The sequence below is a fragment of the Leopardus geoffroyi genome, chromosome A2, assembly GCF_018350155.1.
Source record: "Leopardus geoffroyi isolate Oge1 chromosome A2, O.geoffroyi_Oge1_pat1.0, whole genome shotgun sequence".
Taxonomy (NCBI): domain Eukaryota; kingdom Metazoa; phylum Chordata; class Mammalia; order Carnivora; family Felidae; genus Leopardus; species Leopardus geoffroyi.
In genome coordinates this window covers 75,869,027-75,894,601 of record NC_059331.1, presented here as the reverse complement: position 1 = coordinate 75,894,601, position 25,575 = coordinate 75,869,027, and the positions used below count along the sequence as shown (strand labels likewise).

Below are 25,575 nucleotides of genomic sequence, written 5' to 3'. Positions count from 1 at the left end.
GAGAGAACAAGTGGGGTAGGGGCAAAGAGAGAAGGAGACACAGAATCCAAAGCAGGCCCCAGGCTCCGAGCTGTGAGCACAGAGCAGGACATGGGGCTCAAACTCACAACTCACGAGATCATGACCTGGGCCAAAGTTGGACACTTTACTGACTGAGCCACCCAAGCATCCCAACTTTTTTTTTTTTTTACTTTAAATGTTTATTTATTTTCAGAGACAGAGTGCAAGCAGGGGAGGGGCAGAGAGAGGGGGACCGAAGGGGGCTCTGTGCTAACAGCAGCAAGCACAATGTAGGGCTGGAACTCACAAACCACAAGATCATGACGGAGATGAAGTCAATCAACTGAGCCACCCAGGTGCCCCAGAAAATGACATTATTAAAAACAATGCCCTATGGACTCATGTTCCTCATCAGCATAGATGCAAAAATGCTAGAGAAAGCTTTAGCAAACTGGATGAAGAAATATATATTAATAAACTGCGTCATAACCAAATGAGGTTTATCTCAGGAATGTGTGATTGATGTACCATTTGAAAACCAATGAATGTAAGTCACCATATTAACAAACTAAAAAAGAAAACTCATACGATCATCTTGACAGATGCAGAAAAAGTATTTGAAAAAATCCATATCCACTCCTGTTCAAAACTCTCAACAAAGTAGGAAACATAGGCAACTTCCTCAACCTGATAATGGTATCTACAATAACATACAACTATCATCATGTTTAATAACACAAGACTAGGAGCTTTCCCCCTAAGATCGAGACAAGGATGGCCGTCTCAACACTTGTACTCAACAATATACTGGCAGTACTAAACACTAAAATAAGGCAGAAAAAAGCAATAAAAGGCATCCAGATCAAAAAGAAAAAAGTAAAACTATGTTAATTCACAGAAGATATGATCACTTATATAGAAAAATCCAAGGAAATCTATAAAAAAGCTATAGGAACTAATACTGAGTTTAGCAAGGCTGCAGGATACAGCATTAATATACAAAAACTGGTTTTATTGATATATAAGAGTATGAAAAACCAGAAACTTAAATTTTAAAAATATGATTTACAATAGCACTAAAAATATGAAATACTTAGGGATAAACCCAACCAAAGATGAGAAAACCTGTACACTGAATAGTAAGTATAAAACACAGCCAAGATAAATTAGAGAAGACCTTAAAATAAAGGAAGAGCTATACTGTGTTTATGGGTCACAGAGCTCATTATTATTAAGATGTCAATGCTCCCCAAACTGATCTACATATTCAATGCAATGCCAGTCAGTATCTGTACTGGGCTGAATACTGTGCACCAACCCCCCCCCCCCCCCCGCCAAAGTTCATGATTATAAGGAACCTGTGAATGTGACCTTATTTGGCAATAGGACATTTGCAGATGTAATGGAATTTAGATGTGGTCATACTGAATTAGGATGGGCCTTAATGCAATGACTTGTGACCTTATAAAAACAGGGAAATTTGGATACATAAACACAAAGGTATGTGAAGATACAGAGCACACAGACACATAAGGAAAACACAGTGTGATGACAGAGGCAGAGATTGGAATGATGCATCTACATGCCAAGGACTGCCAGCAACCACCAGAAGGAGAGAGGAGCAAAGAAGGACCCTAGAGTCTTCAGAAGAAGCATAGCCTGCTGATCTCAGACTCAATCATGACCTTGATCTCAGACGTCTAGCCTCCAAAACTGTGAGAGAATAAAAGTCTGTTGTTATAAGCCACTCAGTTTATGCTTCTTTGCTAAAACAGCCCTAGGAATCTAATAAAATATCCCAGAAGGTGTTTTTGTAGAAACTTACATATTGATTCTAAAATTCATGTGGAGATTCAGAGGACCTAGAACACCCAAAACAACTCTGAAAAATAACAACGCTGAGGGACTAACCTCATCTGATTTCAAGACAGTATAAAGTGACAGTAATCAAGATTAACACGGTACTGGCATAAAAGGTAGGCAAATGGATCAATAAAAAATCACAGAGTTCAGAAAGAGAACCACAAAGGTACAAAGGAAATTCAGTAGAAAAAGGATAGACTTTTCAACAATCACATTTCAACTGTAAAGAAATGAACTTCAACCCATACTTTGCACATATTAAAAAATTCCAAATTTGTCACAGACCCTAAGTGTAACACCTAAAGCTGTTAAAACTTCTAGAAGGACACACAGGAGGAAATCTTTGTGACCTTGGGTTAGGCATAGATTTTTTTTAGATGTGATGTGAAATGCCTAATTCTTAAAAAATAAATAAATTGGATAAATTGGACCTGATCAAAATAAAAAAAACTTCTACTCTTCTAAAAAGCACTAACAGAATGACAAGATAAGCCACATGCTGGAAGAAAATATTTGCAAATCATGCATCTGATAAAAGGCTTGTATCCAGAACACACAAAGGACTCTCAAGACTCCATCAAGTAAGTGAATACATAAGCAAAAGTTTTTCACAGACACCAATGAGGATATACTAATGTCATAGTAATATGTCATAATGTCCTCTAGACTCGTCCATGTTGTCAGAAATGGCAGGATTTACTTCTTCTGAGACCAAATAATATTCCATTGTGTTTATATACCTCATTTTCTTGACTCATTCATCTACTGATGGACATTTAATGTTTATTTTTGAGAGACAGAGAGAGAGAGCGCGTGAGCAGAGGAAGGCAGAGAGAGAGGGAGACACAGAATCCAAAGCAGGCTCCAGACTCTGAGCTGTCAGCACAAGAGCCTGACATGGGGCCCAAACTCACAAACCATGAGATCACGAGCTGAGCCGAAGTCAGGCACTCAACCAACTGAGCCACCCAGGTGCCCCCCACCATGGACATTTAGGTTGTTTCCATGGATTGTCTATTGTGAATAGTGCTGTAGTGAACACAGGAGTGCAGAAAGCTCTTTGAGATGCTGATTTCATTTCAATACCCAGAAGTGGGGTTGCTGTACAGTAAGGTAGTTCTATTTTTAATTTTCTGAGGAACCTCCGTATTGTTTTCCATAGTGGTTCTACCAATTTACAATCCCATCAACAGTGTACAAGGATTCCCTGTTCTCCACGTCCTCACCAACAACTGTTATTTGTCTTTTTCATAGTAGCCATTCTAACAGGTGTAAGGTGATATCTCATTGTGATTCTGAAGTACATTTCTCTGACGGTTAGTGGTGTTGAGCACCTTTTCATGTGTCTGCTGGCAATCTGTACATCTTCTTTGGAGAAATGTCCATTCGGGTCCCTTGTCCATTTTTTTAATCCAACTACTTGATTTTTTTTTTTTTTTTTTGCTATTGAGTAGTATGAGTCCCTTATATATTTTGGATATTAACCCCTTATCTGATACATGATTTGCAAATATTTTCTCCCATTCCCTACATTGCCTTTTAACTCTGTTGATTGTTTGCTTTGCTGTGCAGAAGTTTCTATGCTAAGTGAAATAAGCAAGACACAGAAAGAGAAATGATCTCACATGTGGAATCGAAAACAGTCAAAACCATGGAAGCAGAGAGTAGAATGGTTTTTGCCAGGGCCTCAGGGGAGGGGAGACGGGGAGATGTTAGTCAAGGGGTATAAAGTTTCAGTTATGCAAGTCCTAGAGATCTAATGTTCAGCATGGTGACTGTAAGCAAAAATAGTGTATCATACACTTTAAATTTGCCAGGAGGATAGATATTAAGTGTTCTGACATCATCATCATCATCATCAACAACAACAACAATAAAAGAGAGTAGCTATGTGAAGGGATAGATATATTAATTGGCTGGTTTGGGGAGATCACTTCACAATGCATACATATGTTAAAACATCAAGTTGTATACTTTAAGTGTATACAGTTGTTATTTGTCAGTTATACCCCAATAGAGCTGGGGGGGAAAATGTCAAATGAGTACATGAAAAGATGCCTAACATCATTAGCCATTAGGGAGATGCAAACTAAATCACAACAAAATAACACTATATACTTACCATCATGGCTAAAATTAAAAAGACTAACCATACCAAGTGTTGGCAAAGATGTGGAGGAACTGGAATTCTTTTTCAATGTGGGTGGAAACACAAATAGTATAATTACTTAGAAAAGTCTGGCAGTTTCTGGGGCACCTGGGTGGCTCAGTTGGTTGAACATCTGACTTTGTCTCAGGTCATGATCTCAGGGTTTGTGAGTTTGAGCCCCGTGTTGGGCTCTGTCCTGATGGCTCGGAGCCTGAAGCCTGCTTCAGATTCTGTGTCTCCCTCTCTCTCTGTTCCTCCCCCACTCATGCTCTGTCTCTCTCTCTCAAAAATAAATAAATATTTTAAAAAATTTAAAAAAGAAAAGTCTGGCAGTTTCTTAATAAGTTAAACTTACTCCTACCAAATGATCCAGCTAGTTCATAGAGATTTACTGAAGAGAAATGAAAGCATGTGCACAAAGAACATTTGTATACAAATGTTCACAGCATCTTTACTTACAATACCCCCAAATCAGGGGCACCTGGGTAGCTCAGCCAGCTAAGCGTCCGACTTTGGCTTACATCATGATCTCGGAGGTTTGCGGGTTTGAGCCCTGCACTGCAACAGCACAGAGCCTGGAGCATGCTCTGGATTCTGTATCTCCTCTCTCTCTGCCTCTCCTCCACTCATTCATTCTCTCTCTCTCTCTCTCTCTCTCTCTCTCAAATAAATAAACATTAAAAAAAATAGCCCCAAATTAGAAACTACCCAAATATCCATTAATGGATGAAAAAAAAAAAAAAACAACAAACCCTGATGTGTCCATACCATGAAATATTACTCAGTAATAAGAAGGAATAAACTGCTGATACCTGCTACAAAATGGATGAACCTCATAATAATTATGCAGAACAGTACAAGCCAGACCAAAAAGGGTGCACACTGGGGGATTCCATCTATACAAAATTCTAGGAGATTCAAACTTGTGTATGGTGACAGAAAGATGAGTGTTTGCCTGGAGGGTACAGCATGTGGACAGGAACAGAAAGGATTACCGACACGAAGAAACTTTGGGGGTGAGAGATATAGTCACTACCTTGATCCTGGTGATGGTTTCATGGGTGCACACATATTTCAAAACTTATCAAAAAGTATGCTTTAAATATGTGCCATTAACTGTATGTTGGTCAGAAATCAATGAAACTGATTAACAGAAGAAAATACTCTAACAACAGGAGATTAGTTAAACCTACTATGGTACAACCTCATGATACAGGGATCTGTTGTTATTTAAAATGGTGAGATATATCTTAAATTGACATGAAAATATCTTTGTTATATTTGTAGTAAAAAAAACTCCATAGGTTATAAAACTGATATAAAATGATCAAATTTCCAAAAAAATATACCTTTCTGTCACTGTTTGAAGAGAATAAAATTGTGGCATTACAAAACTACATTAGTAACAGTGGTTTTTGCTGCAAAATAGAACTACACTTTTAAACTTTTGCTTTTTGCTTCTCTGGAATTTACTAGTGTTTTGGGTTAACCATGCATCCTTTATGACATTACTCTTATAAGCATATCAGGTAACAGAGATTTCAATATATAGCTACAGACACAAAAATTTATAAGTAGAGCAATCTCTAAGCCATTCCCGTGGGTGCATGCAGACAGACAGATGGATAGACAGACAGACACACACACACACACACACACAATTTTTTAAATTTGTTTAATGTTTATTTTTTTGAGAGAGAGAGAGAAAGAGAATGAATGGGGGAGGGGCAGAGAGAGAGGGAGACACAGAATCCGAAGCAGGCTCCAGGCTCTGAGCTGTCAGCACAGAGCCCAACGTGGGGCTCAAACCCACGAACCGTGAGATCATGACCCGAGTCAAAGTTGGATGCTTAACCAACTGAGCCACCCAGGCACCCCGATTTCTTAATGATAACACAATATTTCAGTGAGCCAGATAAAGTCATAGGTACTATTTCTTCCAAAGAGTTTTTTTTTTAATTTTTTATTCTTTCATTAAACATATCTTAAGGACATTTTCATTATATTCTAAATATTAGGCAGGACACTTATTACTTCCCAATAAGTCCGGGGAGGTCAGATAACAAACTTAAGACAGAAAGGTTAAATAAAGTTTTTAGGAACGAGGCCAGTTGGGGGTTATTTTTCAGGTAATAGATATGTCTTTTATTGAAGGGTCACAACGTAGCTGACAATTTCTACCAGTGAGTAAAGCTTTTGCATTTCGTTGGTAATTATGAACACAGCAGCCTAAGAAAAATTTTTTTAAATGTTTATTTCTTTTGAGAGAAAGAAAGTGTGCAAGTGAGTGGGCGTCCTCAGGAAACTGAACTTTATAACTGGAAGCCTATGGTAAGACCACTACAGATGCATACGCAGCAGTTACTGGGAATAATGGTAGTTAACTATAGTATCCTGACCGGGCTCAAGACCTTTATATTTGCAGTCTCAGAATCTGCAGTCATCATTCAACCATTTCATAGGACATTGTCAAGTATTTGTTCTACAGCTTTAACTATATAAGACGTTAAAAGAATAGTACAACGAGGGGCGCCTGGGTGGCTCAGTTGGTTAAGCACCTGACTGTTGATTTCGGCTCAGGTCCTGATCTCACAGTTCAGGTGTTCGAGACCCACATTGAGCCAGCTTAGGCTTTTCTCTCTCTCTCTCTGCCTCTCCTCCACTCGAGTGGTCTCTGTCTCTTTCTAAATAAATAAATAAACAAACAAACAAACAAACAAACTTAAAAAAAAGAAACAGTACAACGAAGATCCATTTACCCATGACCTGGACTCGTCAAAGCTCTCCTATTGCCGTCTTTGCTGCGTGTGCCTACCTACATTTATAGGATCCTGCAGACGCTCTAATGAGGTGACGCACAACACACTAACTTTCTAAGGAACTGTTTATCTAGGTTTTTTGTTTTTGTTTTTACTGGAGCAAGCTGCTAGGTTGCACAGCCGTGGCAGTGCAGCACATTGACTGTAAGGAGGAGAGAGACAGTAGGGGAGGTGGACGGGGCCCGTGCATCCAGTGAGGTTCAGTGATGACCACTGGATGAACAAGTAGCTCAACTGGTGGAGTAAAGACCCTCCTCCCACCGCCCCTGGAATTTAACGATAACATTGCTGATCTGTCACAACTTGAAGAACCGTGCTAATATGAAAAACCCGAAGACGCTGTAGAGAATGTGCATTCTGAACATTACGGAGAGAGTCTGGATGGATTTGTTCAGTTTACTGGCCATCTAGTACCTGCTATCCATCAGATGCTTAGAACGCCAGCCGCTTTCCACGGCTGCCATATGAACGCCACAGTGTGGCCGAAAGACAACGGGTTTGCTCAACTTCAAAAGTAGGGATAATGATGGGGTGCCTGGGTGGCTCAGTCGGTTAAGTGTCTGACTTCGGCTCAGGTCATGATTTCATGGTACTTGGGTTCGAGCCCCGTTTCGGGATCTGTGCTCGGAGCCTGGAGCCTGCTTCAGATTCTGTGTCCCCCTCTCTCTAGACTCCTCCCCTGCTCATGCCCTGTCTCTTCCTGTCTCTCAAAATTGAATAAAAGTTAAAAAAAAAAGTTTAAATAAAAATAAAAGTAAAAAGTAGGGATAATGACCTGTCAATCACAGGAATGATGTGAAAGCTAAATCGGAGACCCTGCATGTAACATAGTCAGTCATGTGCTTCCTCATCGTGAGCTCTTTCCTTTCTTCCCAACTCATTCTTCTGTGTTCCCCTTCTCCCCTTCCCCTGCTGGCCTCTCTGAGCCAGCTGACCACCACTCCCTAACCCATACCTCAAACCATATTCAAAAGTACAAAATCTCATAAGACTCACACCGTGAGATGCTTCGCAAGGAGGTAGAATATAAAATGCAAAAAAGGGCAAAGTGCGAAAACTCTAGACGTTGTCAGAAGTTCAGGTGTCTGAGAACCTTAGAAGGTTGTGAAGCCAAGTGGCATGATGACTTAAGAGCACTGTCAGAGCCCCAGATGATAAACAAATTGCCCCACTTGGCTACCCCTGCCGAAGGAACCAGGGGTCCTGTGGGCGACCCACCAGCCCAACAGACCGACCAAACAGGGGCTGAAGGGGCTGAAGACACACGGTTTCCTTCCTTCCAGTTTTCAGCTTACTAATTCTTTCCGCGTTACCAGAATGCTAACATGTTTACTTGGAAAAAATACCAACTGAAAGAAGAGGCAGCTGGTCCAGAAATATGCTACATTGAAAAGAAAAGCCAAAGCGGAATTCAAAACCAGGTGACAGATACCCGGGAAGCGAGGGGTACATACGCACGTGACTGCAGGATGGCCTCTCAGGATTGGGGAGACGAAAAGGGCCATTTCACGAGCTTATTCTGCAAGCTGAAAATCTACTTCAGTTTGATTGGCTAAGGAAAAATCGAATGACTTCATGAACTTAAAATGTGAGCTGCAGCATTCGGCTGGAAAGCAGAGGCATTAAGAGTAGCAGAGTTAACGATGCTAACTTGATCCCGACAGCCACGCGTCTTAGAGGCTGTGCTGCTGTCTTGCCTTCTGGCCCAGTAGGTCTCCCAGCAGGAGTGGGGAGATGGGCTTGGAGGAATAGGCTTGGATGGTCACAACCTAATCCGTCTGGATTTGTAAAGGAGAATGCCAGTTTCAAAAACAGAAAATATGCAGGGGCGCCTGGGTGGCTGAGTTGGATAAGCGTCTGACTCTTGGTTTCGGCTCAGGTCACGATCTCACTGTTTGTGGGTTTGAGCCCCGCTTCGGGCTCTGCGCTGACAGCGCGGGGCCTGCTTGGGTCTGTCTCTGTCTCAAAATAAACAAAAACGTAAAAGATTTAAAAGCAAAGAGAGAAAATATGCAACGTCGTTGCTGGGAAAAGATTTAAGCAAAACAGTTGGGGGGGTTACCTGCTACGGAAAAAAAAATGTGGAAACAGGCAATTTCTTCCTTTCTGCCACTTGACAGGTAGAAGGGCAAGCAGGGACCCCGCCCCTAGCCCTGACCCTCAGGGGAGCCCCACACTTTCGAATACATTCCCTGAAATTTTCTAAGTCCTTCTCTGGTGGTGGCGGTTGTGGCTAGCAATGCTATCTGGTCAGGGCACCCACATGGGACTGGCGCCCATCTCTCTTTGGAGCACTCTGTGACCCTCTCTACATGGAGTACCTACCACACCCCCCAGGAACTCTGGGGCTCACATCCACCCAGTTGTCCTGGAACATGGTGGCCAGGCTTGTTTCCAAGAGGGTGGCTGGTGGGCAGATTGCCTCCACTGGGCAGCATGGCGTTTCACGTATGGAATCCCATCAGACTGACCACCAGAATGCTGCGGACAGGCTCATTTCAAGGGACTCGAATTGGTTATATGGACAGAAGCCCCCCTCTGAAAATATTTGCCCAGAGCCATGATCCCTCAGGAAAGCCCTGGTGGGAGAGGAGGGTGAACCGTGATCGTGAGAAGAGAAAGCAGTCCAAAACATTTTTTTTCAAAACATTTTTGAAGAAAAAAAAAAAGAAACAACCTTGCATGTGTACATATGTGTGTGTATATAATATACATGATGGCTTTTTTTGGCCTTGATATGTTAAAATCCTATTTATAGGCCATAAATTTGGTTTCCAGGGATATAGTATCTTTTAAATCTTCGTTTTTAAACATGTTTCACCAAACGCCCACGTCCCTGGAACAGGTAGTACTTTGGGAGAAAAGGGAGATTATTTGAGAAACTCTGATTTAAACAAAAAGGGATTTTGTTGCACAACTTCCCAGAGCCCTGGACATGCTGACACAAACTATGTAAAACAAAAGGGGGTGCAGCCCCTCCCAGCCTCTGATGACCAGGGACCCCCTTTTCACAGCATCTTATGGGATGGGATGGAAAATGCTGTCTTGAAAGAATAATGTGGGGCACCTGGGTGGCTCAGTCTGTTAAGCCTCCAACTTCGGCTCGGGTCAGAATCTCACAGTTCGTGGGTTCAAGCCCCGCATCGGGCTCTGTGCTGACAGCTTAGAGCCTGGAGCCTGCTTCAGATTCTGTGTCTCCCAATCTCTCTGCCCCTCATCCACTCACACTCTGTTTCTGTCTCTCAAAAATGAATAAACTTAAAAAAAATTTTAAAGAATAATTCAGGAACACACACACACACACACACACACACACCATAAGAGATTTCTTTCAATTTAGGTTCTTGGGAAGGAAAAATAAAGAGGGCTGGCAGTTCCATTTTTGTGATCACAAAACCAGAGAAGCAAGGTCAGCCCTGTGGTCTTCACACACGGACCTCTCCCTGTAAGCAGGTACGGATACTTCCCAGAGAAGATTCTATGATATAGTTAAGGTCTGGGGCCATTAGAGGGCTCTCTAGGCCTAATGGATTTGTTTCCAATCCCCGGATGCACTCAGGAGGGACTGTCACCACCATGAAGCTTGGTGTACAAGACGCACAAATCCATCAGAGGTGAGGAATATTTCAATCATCACACCTGGAGCTTCTGGGTAGGATTAATACAAACACTCTTCTTCCCCACTAAGTACATGATAAAAATAGCAAACTGGGGACATAAACCTATCTGTTCAATGTAGACTGACTTATTTTTAAAAAAAAATTTTTTTTTCAACGTTTATTTATTTTTTTGGGGACAGAGAGAGACAGAGCATGAACGGGGGAGGGGCAGAGAGAGAGGGAGACACAGAATCGGAAACAGGCTCCAGGCTCTGAGCCATCAGCCCAGAGCCCGACGCGGGGCTGGAACTCACGGACTGCGAGATCGTGACCTGGCTGAAGTCGGACACTTAACCGACTGCGCCACCCAGGCGCCCTTAGACTGACTTATTAAACTTTTAAAAAATATCACAATAAAACTGAAATGGACCACTCCATATGATCATAAATATCATGTATCTGGGAGAGAAGAGCTTTTCAGATACATCTCAGCTTTCTAGCTTCCATGCAGCTGGCATTGCATTTTCTCCGGGCATTTCTGTTGATTCTTTTTCATCATCTATCTGTGCCTATCTAAAAACATCACAGCCCTGATGAGACCGTCCATTCCCTTAGAATATGTAACTTGACATATACTCTGATCAACACATCTAATATTACAAGCACACATGTACATGCACGTGTATGTACATGTAAGTCTAATTGCCCGAAATATGGAGTATTTCAAGTCATACTATTTTTTTTTAATTTAATGTTTATTTATTTTTGAGAGAGGGAGAGAGCGTGTGCGAGCAGGGCGGGGCAGAGAGGAGGGGGAGGGACAGAGAGAGATGGGGAGGGGCAGAAAGAGGGAGGGGACAGAGGATCGGAAATAGGCTCCATGCTGACAGCAATGAGCCCAATGCCGGGCTCGACCTCACAAACCGCTACATCATGACCTGAGCCGAAGCTGGACGCTTAACCGACTGAGCCACCCAGGAGCCTCTCACGTCACACAATTTTTAAGTGCAGCAGTTATACATGGTCGTACATGATATACACTTTACTCAGCTGGGTATTTCCCTGGGAGAAATCTGTTCATTCACTGTGGTACTTTGTTCGTGGCCATATATTTGTGCCACAGGGAAATCCTGGCCTAAAACAGTGGTTCTCACGGTGTGATCCCATGACCAGCAGTTGTCAGCATCACTTGGGAGCTTGTTAGTAATACAGATTCTTGGCCCCCACCCCAGAGCGGCTGAATCAGAAACTCTGCCGGATGTGACCCAAAAGGAGTGAGAGAACACACACTGGCCCTGTGGGTATCAAAAGAGGAACGAGCAACCGAAGGGACTGTCAAGATGCTTCAGGGACAGGCGGCGTCTGCATAATTTTATTGTATCTTTTTAAAATGCTTATTTATTTCTTGAGAGAGAGAGAGAGAGAGAGAGAGAGAGAGAGGGAGAGAGAGAGAGAGAGAGAGAGAGAGAGAGAGAATCCCAAGCAGGCTCTGTGCTGACAGCACAGAGCCTGATGTGAGGCTCGAACTCACAAATCACGAGATCATGACCTGAGCTGGAACCAAGAGTGAGATGCTTAATGGACTGAGCCACCCAGGCGCCCCAAAATAAAGCTAGATTCTATCACTCAATAAGCAAGGAAACAGACTGAAACATAAACCCTGCTTTACTCCCTTCTCTTGACATCGTGACATAAGACTCACAGCCATTTAGTCAATGGAAACGCTCTGGTCACATGCTGTGGTCCACCACAAGAGCCACGTTACCGCAGAGTCAGAAAAAAACGACAGAAACCTCCTTCTGCCTCCTCTTGATTAAAAGAAAACAATATAAATGAAACTGAATCCCCCCAAATGCACCCCCATGATGTCTCTGGCGGTCAGTTCTTTCAGAATCCCCGAGCACACTGATGGAGGGGACACACAGCCAGTATGGGAGAAGGGGTGCTTTCCTCCTCTTGCCACAGCCTTGGAGTGCTACACAAAGATAGCCAGGCTGGGCCCGGGCCAGGCCCCCGGTTGGTTGGTTCTGCTTAGAAAGCTGCTTCCTCTTCCTCTGTCCCTGATTCCTGACTTCCCATGACTCCTATGCAACAGCATCATGAGACTTAATGCTCTTAGAAGCACTCCGGGCCCCTGTCTAGCATTTGCAATTGTAAAAAGTGCTGTGATTCTTTTCTTTTCTACCAATGAAGAAACCTTATGTGAGCCAGCAAACTGCAAATAAAAAACATTTTAAAGGAAAGAACACTTTTGAACCCCATCTTTGCTTCAGAACTAGTCTATGTGTCATGTTGCCTCTACTTTTGCTGCCTCAGGTGCTAAATGGAAGGGTCTTCAGCTAAGTACATGTGGCTTCTGGGTGACCACATTCTCTGTGGAGGGGACCAAGGGCAGGTTTTTGGAGGGTACAGGGGAAAGCAACCTGAATAAGGGTATCATCGGCTGAAACACCCCTATTTGAAAACTGATGAAGCACCAGAGAGAAGGGAGCTGAGCTGTTAGCAAATACAAATGGACAGCAAAACGTGGAAATGAAAACTGCTCACGTTTGGTGCCAGGCCAAAAGCTGGCTCCGAGAGAGCTAGCCCTGAGGGCATCTGGGTATCCACAGACATCATTTGTCCCTGCACTCATCCACGTGCAATTCTCCCTCCTCGAAAAGAGCTGCTAAATCACATTTCAAGGCCTCGCTAGCGTACCAAATCCCACATCTCATACAAACAACAGAAGAAGGACACTATTAGCTGAAAGTATTGTGCCTTATTGATGAATGCCCTTAAAAGCAACGACAAATTACGACGGGCTTCCGAGTGGCTATTTTCTGAGTTCTCTGTTATTAGTGCATTATTTCTGTTATTGTCAACAGGACGTGATTATAATTGGGATGTTGTACACAGTGTTGTTATTGATGTACTCAGTAATTATAGGGCTGCATTCTCACATCTTGTAAAATGTAGGTATTATTTCTGACCCTGAGGACGCTGGGAGCAACTGATACTGGCACGATTTTTCTGGGGACTTTCACTCTTAAAACAAAGAAATGGCTTTGATGGCATCAGGAACAGCTCTGGAAGTCAGGAATCTTCATTCTTGAGACAATGGGATGACCAAGTCGCCAGCAGAGGTAGACTTGCAGTCCACGAAGGTAGCTGTACCTGGGGCAGGTGCGCCCCGGGGTCTTTGAGACCAGGGCAATTGCGGATGCTTCTGTTTGCCAAAGTAGGAAGGTCAAAAGGCTTAAAAATAGTCATCTCTTTTCATTGTATTTTCCTATTCTCTACTAGGAAGCAATACAAAAGAACTAACACAGGGCATAAAGACATAAATTCACACATACTGATGTTCCCCGAAGTGCTGGTAAAGAAACAGAAAAATTGAAAGCTACCTGGTCCATTCCTCAGATGGAATACTCTGGTTAAACATCTTCTTTTGAAAAAAGAAAACAGTAACATGACATGAAAAAAAGACGATCAATCAGATGAAGTAGAAAAGTCAGGAATACATAACAATGCCATCTGAATTTTATGGTACAAATTCGGTATTTACCTAGAAAAATAGACTAAGGAAAATAAACCAAAGTGCATTCATTTGTGGCTATGTCAGAGTGGTATGATTTAGGGGATTATGAAAATTCGTCATTTCACACTTTTCGGTGTTTCCAAACATTGTATGTACATCTCCCATTTGAGAATGCTTTAGACATACCAAGTAATTAACAAACCTGATGACAGCTGAAATGATACTGCGGGCTCTAACGTCTGCCACTTTTAAAGCTGGTCCCTGAGGGTCCCTCTGCCATGAACTTCTGTGGACATCGCAGCTCCATACGAGGCACTTACCTGCGAAGGTGTCGTCACACTGATTTCCGGAACAAAGTTGTCCTCAAAGAAATTGATGATGTTCTCCTGCTGAAGTTCCTTTGTTGGAGTGACTTTGGGCAGAGGTGGGACAGGAGGCCCTTTCCTGGTCTACAAAACATCAGAAACACAAGCAAACTAATTCAGCCAAAGACGGCACGCGAGATGTGCAGAAATGCCACGGAACAGTGCTGGGCGGACGTATCGGACACTGACTAAAATTTAGATACGTGTACAGAAACAAGAACACCTGATTGAGCAGAGAATGCTATCTCCTTTGGTGGCTCTTTGAGCACCAACAAGCAAGGGCCCCGTGAGAAATACTCCGGCAATGCCACTCCATTCATCTCAACACAAGCGCTACACGCAGGGCCAGGTGCCTATGCCTCTAAAGTTAAAACTAAGGCAACACCTTTTGTGGAGTCAACTGAAAAGGATTTCTCATTTCAGCAATAAATTGGAACTTGAACACTAACATCAGGAAAGTTTGTCACTGGAATCACTGAGACCGCCCATAGGTAGCACACATTGCACTCCCCACGTGTTTTCAGGAGTAAGAACTTGACAGAACTATTCCCTGGATCTTCTCACGACTTGCCTTACTTTCAAAGCCTGCACCGCACTGGAGACTTTGAGTCTTCCTGTAGGAACTTCATCTTCACCCAAAGTGGGGAAGACGAAGGCGGCCATGTTTCTCTGTATTTACCTTTTCTAATCTTTCCGGTTTCCCCCAATCATTTCTTCTAGACACTTTTGTTGAGCTCGTGCGCCACACACTGTGGGTAGTACCCAAACTGTGAAATGGCGTATAAACATCACGGCTTTCTTGGCCATACTTGACCCAAGGGTAACCGAAAGTGCTGGAGGAAGGGAGGTCCTAGCAGAAGGCAGGACTGATCAGAGCCTTCTGAAAGCAAGAGGTGGGAGGAGAGGAGGGCATGGAAGGAAGCTGAGGTTGTGGAGAGGGGTCTCAACACACTCAAACGTAGGGTGTGTGAGGATGTAGGGCTCCAAACTGGAAAAACAGCTTGATTCCTTAGTGGCCATCACAATGCCGACAGCCTTGAAGTCTCCCCAACTGGAAACTCCTTTTGATGCCCCAGGACCCCAGGACTATCCCACACAGGGGTCCTCACGCCGAGTTCTTCCATTTGCCCCAATATACTTGACCTCTTCCTACCTGTGAAGGTGACCTAGGCCTTGCCGGTGCAGGAGACGCAGGTGCCAGCGTGTGATTGGGACTGGCTGTTGGGCTCGGGATGGGCGAAGGCTCCTCAGGTGGCGATGGGGTCTTTGCGATGCGGAGAGGACCAGAATCGCTGGATGAACAAACACATGAGAGTCAGCAATGGGCCGTCTAAAGAACAGCACTTACGTTTCAGGGGTCCTCCAGCCCAAAGGAATCCTGAGGCACAACAGGTTTTGGCTCTCGTCTAGCCCTCTCCTAGGTTAATTCTGGCTGTTATGTATAGTATTTATTATCCACTGGATGCCAGACCCCATTCGTAATACATCGTCTCTAACCTCACAACACTCAGGCCTTGCTGTCCCCACGTAAAGCGGGGCACAGAGAGGTTAAAAACCCCTGAAATCACTCAGCATTTTGCTGGCTCTGAATTCAGGCCTTGGGAATGCAAACCCCTTGTTCTCTCCACTGTGCCAAACAGGCTCTGCAAGAATCTTCCAAAGAGAAGCTGAATTAGGTGAGCCACTTTCAACTTTTGATTTCCTTCAGAATGTTACTAGGTCATAATCGATAGAAAAACCCACCCTGAAAATGATAAATTTTACGTTAAAGGCATCCTCAGGATAGCGCTGAGTAGGATTTTATGAGTCTTTTCTGATAACATTTGGAAACAAATTCGTTACTTGTTCCCTTTTCTACACCTTATAAAACAATGACTGAACTCAGACACCTTGACAGGCACGAACGAATTATGTGAAGGCAGAGTGTCAGCAATGTTTCCTGAGAACCCACTGCATTCCTGGCACTGGGCCAGAGGCGTGGGACCAGCTCAAAGGTGATGAACGGGAGGAGGGCACTTGGGACACATCCTACTCTCTAAGACCTTCTAACGTCTACAGATTGAGGGAACAGCGTCTCTACTCCAAAATAAACTAGCGCATACACCACAGCATGATCTACATATTCAAGGGAGTGAGTCCTGCGGGGAACACGGATGGGCCACATGATTGAGACTACGTGCCAGCAATCATGTCCTCTGTCGGGAAGCGCGGATCCAATCTACACTCAACAGGGAGCCCGCTGAGCTCACTCACCACCTCGTTCTGCGGAGGAATGTTGAAAAAAACCAAAGGAACATTTGGTAAGTGGCCATGGCCTCACTCTGTCTTCATTTTATCTGATTCAGCAACACTGAAGTGTTCAGACACGTTTGTTTCATGTCTCTACGAGGGAGGACCCCCTAAGTTTTTCACGTGCTTTACAGCCAAAACGCCCAATGTCATTGCGACGTTCCTCTTACAGCTTCCTCTTTGTTCCAAGTTCATGCTGAGATACTATATTGGAAACAGTGCTTCCTTCCACTCCTTTCATGTGTTCTTGTAGGGAATGTTCTTTCCCTTCGAAGGATAAGAGATACTAAATGCTCACTTGGGATAGCAGCGGTAGCAGAGACTATTATGAGGATATGGCTAATACAAAGAGTATCATTTAAGAAAATTAGCTCTCTACAGAGAAATCCAAACACTAACATGGGTAGGAGTGTGTGTTTTTATAAAGGTATATGTAGGACTCTATATGATGATTGATGTTGAAATTGCAAATAGAGAATGTCAGGACTGCATATTACCTTACAAGCCATTTAGTTCAATACCATCTTTTTTTTTTCTGTTGATTAAAAAAAAATGAGATCTTCACCCAAAGGATTAATGGACTCACTCAAGGAAGGCAAAGCCTGTTAACTGCAGGATCACAAACCTGAAAGCTGGGTCTTCTGATTTCCAGCCCAAGGCTCACGAGCCTGCCTTCCTTGAACATATGATGCCTGAGAAGGATCGGTGTATTTGACCGACTGACTCACAGAATCAACGTGCAACAGGACCGAAACAATGCAGCGTTTGCAAGGTCAAGTCAGAAGGTAAGATGATGGTGAGATGTCAATTACTTCCCAAAATGGATTCATTGAAGATCCATCACTGACGATAAGCATAAGGACCAAGTGCTGGGAGTTTAGGAATTCCTTTCTTCTCCAAATAAAGTAACAGGTGCACAACCAGAAATTACATGTTAAAAATGTATACCCTGGCCGACAGGTCCCGTGGAAAATGGAGACAGGCAGATAGTCAATTCTACGGTGACAATGACCAAAGCCCACAGTGAGTAAATTTAAAGGCTAAAGGTTAAGGTGAACACAGAACAGAGGCTGACAGTGGAAAGGCTCCTTAGTGTTAGAGTTTTCTAAAAGGATTAAAATAGCATGGGCTGGTGCAGACTGCAGAAATTGCGACAAGCATTGCATGAACTTGGGTCTCAAGAACACGGCCTACCTGGGAGCTCCTTGAATGGTGAAGGCCTTGTCAGCGTGCTGGTCGCCCAGCTTCGTCATCACTTCATACAATTTGTGGCAAAGCTAAAGGGATGGAGACCATTGGTCTGTTAGCTGTAAGTCATTCTGGTGCCGATTCAGGCTACTGCCCTAAGAGAGGAGGAAGCGTTTACTGAAAAACTGAGAACCTTAACGACGATAGGGATGGCCTCAGGATACCTTTAAATTCTGCAAATAGACAATCTAAAACTCATGTCAAGGGGCGCCTGGGTGGCTCAGTCGGTTGAGTGTCCGGCTTCAGCTCAGGTCATGATCTCGAGGTTCATGAGTTCAAGCCCGTCATCAGGCTTTGCGCTGACAATGTGGAGCCTGCTTGAGAGTCTCTGTCTCCCTCTTTCTCTGCCCCTCCCCTGCTCTTTCTCTCTCTCTTTCAAACTAAATACATAAAAATTAAAAAAAAAAAAAACTTATGTCAAAACTGAAAGGCCACAAACACAAATAAACCTTTAAAAAACCAAAATACATTTCTCAACCAGAGTACAGAACGGAAAACAAACCCTAATTGTTTCTGCTGACTCTACTAGAGATAAAGTCGAACGACCACCCTGCTGAACTAAGACAATATTAGCTGACCACAGGACTGCTGACTGAATGCTCAGATACCAATTTTTCCTCAGCCTCAAAAAGTATCACTTTTAAACGCCAACTTTTTTTTTTTTTTTTTTAATTTTTTTTTTTCAACGTTTATTTATTTTTTTGGGACAGAGAGAGACAGAGCATGAACGGGGGAGGGGCAGAGAGAGAGGGAGACACAGAATCGGAAACAGGCTCCAGGCTCTGAGCCATCAGCCCAGAGCCTGACGCGGGGCTCGAACTCACGGACCGCGAGATCGTGACCTGGCTGAAGTCGGACGCTTAACCGACTGCGCCACCCAGGTGCCCCTAAACGCCAACTTTTAAAGCTGACTGGAAACAAAAACCAAACAAAACAAGACTGTGAGACTGTGGCAGGGAGAAAAAGCATTTCGGAAGAGGAACGAAGACCGGCCAGGATTCCTGAGGGCCTGGAGGAATACTGGAGAAATACCACTGAGAGTAATAACACGCTATGCAAACAAACTCGCAAGTAAGTGACAATGCTACGCCATTTCATTTGCTTTCAGAAAAAAAAAAAAAAAGTTCACTTATTTTATGTTCCATAAGGAAAAATAATCATCGTTACTTACCACTGCTATTTCCTTATGAAACTTGGCCTCGAGGCTGGAAACATTTTTGAAAGTGTTGACATAAAACCCAACTCGTCTGCCATGTAGAGACACAAAGAGGAAAGAAGAATAGGGAAAGACCGGTCAGCAAAACCGCATTTGTAATGGCAATGAAATGCATTAGGAACAGGTTTCCTTTATATAATTGTGACTAACACTGGGCCACATCTGCTGGCCCACAGCACAATCTCTCCGAAGGCAGTGGATGTGCGGAGACAGTGGCTCTCACACCGTGGGGAACACCAGGACTGCATTTCAGATTCTGCAGGTCTCAGATAGGGGTGGAGGATGTGCATTTAAAAAAAAAAATTTTTTTTAGTTTATTTATTTTTGAGAGAGAGAGAGAGATGCAGAGCGTGAGCAGGGGAGACAGAGAGAAATAGGGAGACACAGAATCTGAAGCAGGCTCCAGGCTCCGAGCTGTCAGCACAGAGCCCAGCACAGGGCTCAAACCCATGAACTGTGAGATCGGGACCTGAGCCAAAGTCCAACGCTTAACTGACTGGGCCACCCAGGCGCCCTAGGATTTGCATCTCCAACAGGCTCTAGGTAACACTGAGGCTGCTGCTCCTGCAGACGGAACACATTTGGAACCACTGCCCTAAGAGTCTGCTTATATTTTAGACGTGTGTCTTGTAAAGGGCTGGAGAGAGAGAAGCTTATCATTAATTTTTATGACATATACATACTATCATTTTGGATTCTGAAATGTGGTGGACAGGGAGAAATAGAAAACCTACGGATTAACTACAATTCCTCAGCTAAAGTAAGAGGGCCAAATAAAGACACAAGGTGTTCATTCACAGTATCTCAAACAGGTTTGTGAAGCAAAGCCAGGGGGTGGGACTTTTAGGTCCCTAATAGTAAGCACACCTGTCAACCCCGAGGGTTCAGCCCAGTACCTCCTGAATGGGCTCCCTTTGCTCTAAATGAGGACACTGTATTAATTCAATCTTTCTGAATCTATCTAATAAATTACTACTTTGATTTCATTCATGTTCTTGTTTCAATGACGTTCTCAAAAATAACTCCAGAATCCTGACTGGTTCATGAGATTCTAAATCCCAAGTAAGAACTTAGATGCCAGAAACATTAGGCCAGATATATGGAGTAAACATATACTCGGGGGGGGGGGGGGGAGGTTGTAATAAGAATAATTTACTGTTTAATATATAATTTGTTATTTAATAATAACTTATTACTGGGGAGTAAGAATGTGCCTGTACACAGGAGGGCCCCTCTTATTTAAACAATGACATGAAAGCATAGATAAAAGGGGACCTTCCTATTTAGCTGTGCCTTGTGCTGAGCAAGATTCCAATAAGCTGAGCGGACGAATGTTCCATTATCACTAAAGCCAACAGAAAGAGCTGCCATGTAATAGACACCTTTATTTATTCCCTCACTTAATTCTTGTAACTACCTCCAGGGTAGTGAGCCTCATTTTACATCCAAGTCAGCCGAGGCACAGACATACTAATTGTCCAAGGTCTCGTAATTAATAACCGGAGAACCTGTGTTTGGATCCAAAAGGAGGAAAACCAATAGAAAAGCACGGACTGTGTGACAAGAAATTCTGCTTAAGCACGAGTATCATAATTTCTGTTCTCTCCAATGAATTAGGGTTTAGAATTTTAACAAGATAAAAGATAAAAACCCAATTTAGAGATTCAGAGATGAAATAATGGTTAAGTACCATGTGAAACTCCAGTAAGGCTTACTTTTTCTACGTCTTAACCTGTGCCTTAAGTTCCTACCGTGTTCCACTTAATTTTTTTTTATTTTAGAAGACTAGTTTATTTGGGTTTCCTTCATCTTTTCAGCTTTATTGAGGTATAGCTGACAATTAAAATGGTGAGATATTTCAAGTGTACATTGTGGTGACCTGATTACAACTGTGAATGGTTCCCCCCATCTAGTTAAGTAACACAGCTCTCACTTCATAAATGTATCCTGTGTGTGTGAACATTTAACTTCTACACTCAGCACATTTCAATTATGGAATATAGTGTTATCAGCTATAGTTACCATGTTTTACATTAGATCCTCAGACCTTACTCACAGCTAAAAGTGTATACCTTTTTACCAACTTCTCCCTATTTCCCCCACCTCCTAGCCCCGGACATCCACTTTCCTACTTTCCATTTCTATGAATTTGCCTTCCCCCACCCAGATTCCACATACAAGGGATACCATGCAGTAGAATCACCTCACACACCCATCAGCATGGCTGTCATCAAAAAGACCAGATAACAAGTGTTAGCAAGGATGTGGAGAAAAGGGACCCCTTGTGTACTGTCGGTGGGAATGGAAATTGGTGCAGCCACTGGGGAAAACTCCTCAGAGAGGTAAAAATAGGACTACCATACGACCCAGTGATCCCACTTCTGGAGATACGTCTGCAGGAAATGAAACCAGGAACTCAAAGAGATACAGGCACTGCCCCATTCACTGCAGCGTTATTCATAAGAGCCAAGAGATGAAAACAATCCAAGTGTCCATCAACCGGGAATAATTAAAGAAGGTGTGGGGCACCTGGGTGGCTCAATCGGTTAAGCGTCCAACTTCGGCTCAGGTCGTGATCTCGCAGTCCGTGAGTTCGAGCCCCACGTCGGGCTCTGTGCTGACAGCTCAGAGCCTGGAGCCTGTTTCATATTCTGTGTCTCCCTCTCTCTCTGGCCCTCCCCCATTCATGCTCTGTCTCTCTCTGTCTCAAAAATAAATAAATGTTAAAAAAAATTTTTTAAATAAATAAATAAATAAATAAAAAGAAGGTGTTACATGTATACACACACACACACATATGTATATGCATATATACATACAGGATACGTACACCTGCGTGTATATATATATGAATATACATATACACACAGACATATATTATGTATATTATTTCATATCGAAATAAAAATAGGTGAATTGAGAGACATAATTACTGTAGATACTAAACATTAAGTGGAACATATGTCTTTGTCCGGTTTGTTTCACTCAGCATAATGCCCTCATGGTCCATCCATATTATCCCAAATGGCAGAATCTCCCTTTTTTATTTATTTATTTATTTTTTTTGAAAGAGAGCATGAGTGAGCAAGGGAGGGGCAGAGGGAGAGAGCGAGCGAGCAAAACCTAAGCAGGCTCCAAGCCCAGCGTGGAGCCTGACATGGGGCTTGATCTCATGACCATAAGATCATGACCTGAGCACTGAAATCAAGAGTTGGATGTTCATCCGACTGAGCCACCCAGGTGCCCCTCCTTTCTTATGGCTGAATAATATTCCATTGTGCGTGTGTGTGTATATGTGTGTCTGTGTGTATATATTGATAGATGACAGATAGATAAACAGACATATATTAATAAAGAAAATCCTGGCACAGGGTGTTTGGGAAATAGCAACTACTTGGGAGGGTCAGATCAGAAGCTTGGGAGATAAGAGCAGTGAGGCAGGCCTATGCGCTGGGGCAGGGGATCTTCCCGACCGTGAAGTATGCATTTATTTGCAGGCAGTGGTTATTTGCAGCCCCTAGCCATGTGTGGGACAGCCTCCCGTCGTTCAATTACTCAACGAAGGGCCTATCCACTCTGGGTTCATGCCTAGGGGTGGGCTCCGGGGGCTCCAGGAACACACACTCCACTTACAGGAGCCCCCGAGGGGAGGATTCATGAACACACACTTCACCCACGCTGGTGAGTGAAAGACGCAGAATGCCAATGTTAAAGTTACCATGAGAGGCCATACACAATTGAATACCAAAAATGAGTAGGTTCAGACAGAAACGGCTACAGGAACTGAGAAGATGGGGGAATTGACAGGCCCTGTGCCAGCTGCGAACGTCTGCTTGAGAGGATCAACTTGGGCTGGCCCGAAGGAGGGTCAGATTTAAATAGACGGCAGGCGCAGATGGATGGGGGAGGGGGTGTAGCTGAAGTTCATTGGCAGGGACTGCTTTGTTTTCATTGATTTTTCACTATGACGAACAAAACCCTAACGACGACCTACGAATTAAAACTCGGTGCATGGCTCGACTATTTCCTTAGAATAAGTGTCTTGAGTGCAAACGCTGTGTGAGAGGCACAGACCACAGAGGCTCTGGTGTGCACTTCCAAGCTGCCCCCACGGGGGTGGGGTCCTTCTACTTCCTTGACGTTCAGTGCGAAGTTGCACAAAACCTTCGGGAATATGATGGGTGAGAGTTTGCACCCGGCTGCCTTTTACAGTTATATTCCTTCAATTAAAGTTAATACTTTTTTCTTCATTTACTTAATAGCCGTTTATATTTCTTCTTTTGCGAGTGACCTATTCATTTTTTATGTTCATTTCTTAGTGCTCCCCCCCCCTTTTATTTAGAAGGTTAACTGCTATTAAACATAGTGATTCTTGGAGACATTTAGCAAAAAAACAAGAATTCCCATTCTTCTACCTGTTAGTTTTGCTTTCTGATATATAGCGTATCTTGTTTATATCAATTATTATTTAGAGAAATAAGTGGTGTGGTGCCAGAAAGAAATAAAGAAAGACCTTGTTTAACACGACTAAATAGATATCAAATGATTTTCTACTATTTTTGTGGTTCATTTTAGAATTTCGAAGCTAAGTCAACTAGGATGTGTTTAACTTAGAAAAAAATGTGTTGGACACTTTTGATGTAATTCGTCATATAAGGATTTTCTTCAAGTTATGAAATTGGAGACTCTTTCAAAGTAGGGCCTGCCTGTAAGCAGGTCACTACTACAGGCCTAGCACCTGATACGGCACCAGGGCAGAGCAGGTGTGCAAGTAAATAAATATTCAATGAATGAATGAATGAGCCAACAAACGTGGCACTCATTCCACTGGAAGGGCATATGCTGACTGTTACCCTTGGCTTGTAAAAACCTGATGTCACCAGGAGGGAACCAGACGTCCACAGAGTACTGCTTTTACGTGTTTGCGAGGTGTTCCACACGCTCTTTATAAACAAGGGACTCAGACATTACTATGTCCCCGAAGGACTCCTCTGAGGCATCCTCAGGCCCCTTCAGGTTAGCTCTCAAGACCCACTTAATTTCTTTATTAAGATGGTTTTTTCTTCTTGGAAACAATGGGAAGGATTGTCAGCTGAGCTGTCACAGCAGTGCAGGCCAGGACACTCCCCTCAGCACTTCCCTCAGGGAAATCTGCAGGGGTGGGGCTGGGCGGGCGGGGGGGGGGGTCACTGCGACCCCCTCACTACAACCCCCTGTAATGGAAGAAGCATCCTGTGCCATCCGTCACTTACCAGGGGGGTGGAGTGGGAGAGCGAAGAACTTTCTCCTAGCTGGCCCCTGCTCCTCTGGGCCCCTGACACTCCCTCCTCTGAGATTCATGCTGCACATATTCGGCCCTGTACAGCTCATCTACCAACCCCCAGGCCGCCACCCCACTGACTGTCCACAGCGCACATCTCCTGATTCCCTTCTCTCTCCTTCACCGAATCCTAACACGAACACAGCAGACCTCAACATCCGACTCTTAAACCAAGAAACAAACTCGTAACTCACATGCTTATTCATATACATTCTGCTGCGGATTCTGTGTCTTGCCATCCATGGCTCACAACTGACAGGAGACAATCAAGAGGCCTGCTCCCTAACCTAATTTCCTAGACCACAAGATCCTTCATTCATTTCACTTCCGTTCCACTTGTTGATTTTTTTCTTAATCTCTCTGAGATCAGTGCCCCTTTCCTTCCAGGTTGCCGTCCCCCTCAGGCTCGGCATCTTGCTTTCTCAAGCTCGGGCCCTGTGGCATACCTCTCACCACTGGCTGGTCGCTGTGCCAACACCTCGCCTTTATCCCCCTGTCCCCTACCGGCTCCAGAAATCCCCAGTCCTAAATCATCCCAACCTGTGCCGCCGCCACTGTCGGCTTCTCAAAATGATACCAGTTATTTCAAATTAATTTTTTAATGCTTATTTATTTTTGAGAGAGAGACAGAGGGTGGGGGAATCGGAAGCAGGCTCCAGGCTCCAGCACGGAACCCGATGCGGGGCTCAAACCCATGAACCGCGAGATCACGACTTGAGCCAAAACCGGACACTTAACCGACCGAGCCCCTCAAAATGATACCAGTTATTTTAGAAGGCTTCCCCTGCCCTCTCCTCCCCCTGTATCTTCTACCACTATTCCTCAGGCCCAGCATAGTCAAGATCCTCAAATAAGAGATATCCTTCTACATCATCAACCATGGCGTCTCCAATGGCTGCAGTCAGGTTTCTGACCCCACCATCAGCTGGAGCCTGTCTGGAGGCTCACCAAGACAATACACCCTTAGTCTCCTCTGCTTGACCTCCATTTTGTCAATGATTCTCCTGGCACGCCTTCACTTTTAAAGCTCTCGCCATTCTTGGGCTTTTTAAGATACTACTCTCCCAGGCCTCCTCCTACATCTGTGATCATTCCTTCTCAGGGACTTCTGCACTTTCCTTAAATAGCGGAGCTCTCATTCCTCAACCCACCATAGCAGGGAGGCCGGAAGACACAAATAACTGCAA

The 25,575-nt window shown here is 43.7% G+C and overlaps 1 protein-coding gene across 7 annotated transcripts in view; it reads right to left on the bottom strand.

The window, feature by feature from the left end:
* Positions 1 to 25,575, bottom strand: part of AMPH (amphiphysin) — a 252,392-nt gene that overhangs the window by 61,637 nt on the left and 165,180 nt on the right. For 4 of the 7 annotated variants that reach the window (XM_045494374.1, XM_045494372.1, XM_045494378.1 and 1 more), the window contains exons 8-12: positions 19,024 to 19,099; positions 17,799 to 17,881; positions 16,569 to 16,577; positions 15,469 to 15,607; positions 14,271 to 14,399 (exon numbers count right to left, since the gene is read on the bottom strand). In XM_045494374.1, coding sequence (XP_045350330.1) covers positions 14,271 to 14,399; positions 15,469 to 15,607; positions 16,569 to 16,577; positions 17,799 to 17,881; positions 19,024 to 19,099 — 436 coding nt within the window. The remainder of the gene's footprint in view (positions 1 to 14,270; positions 14,400 to 15,468; positions 15,608 to 16,568; positions 16,578 to 17,798; positions 17,882 to 19,023; positions 19,100 to 25,575) is intronic. The other 3 variants (XM_045494373.1, XM_045494377.1, XM_045494379.1) reach the window with 1 other exon arrangement.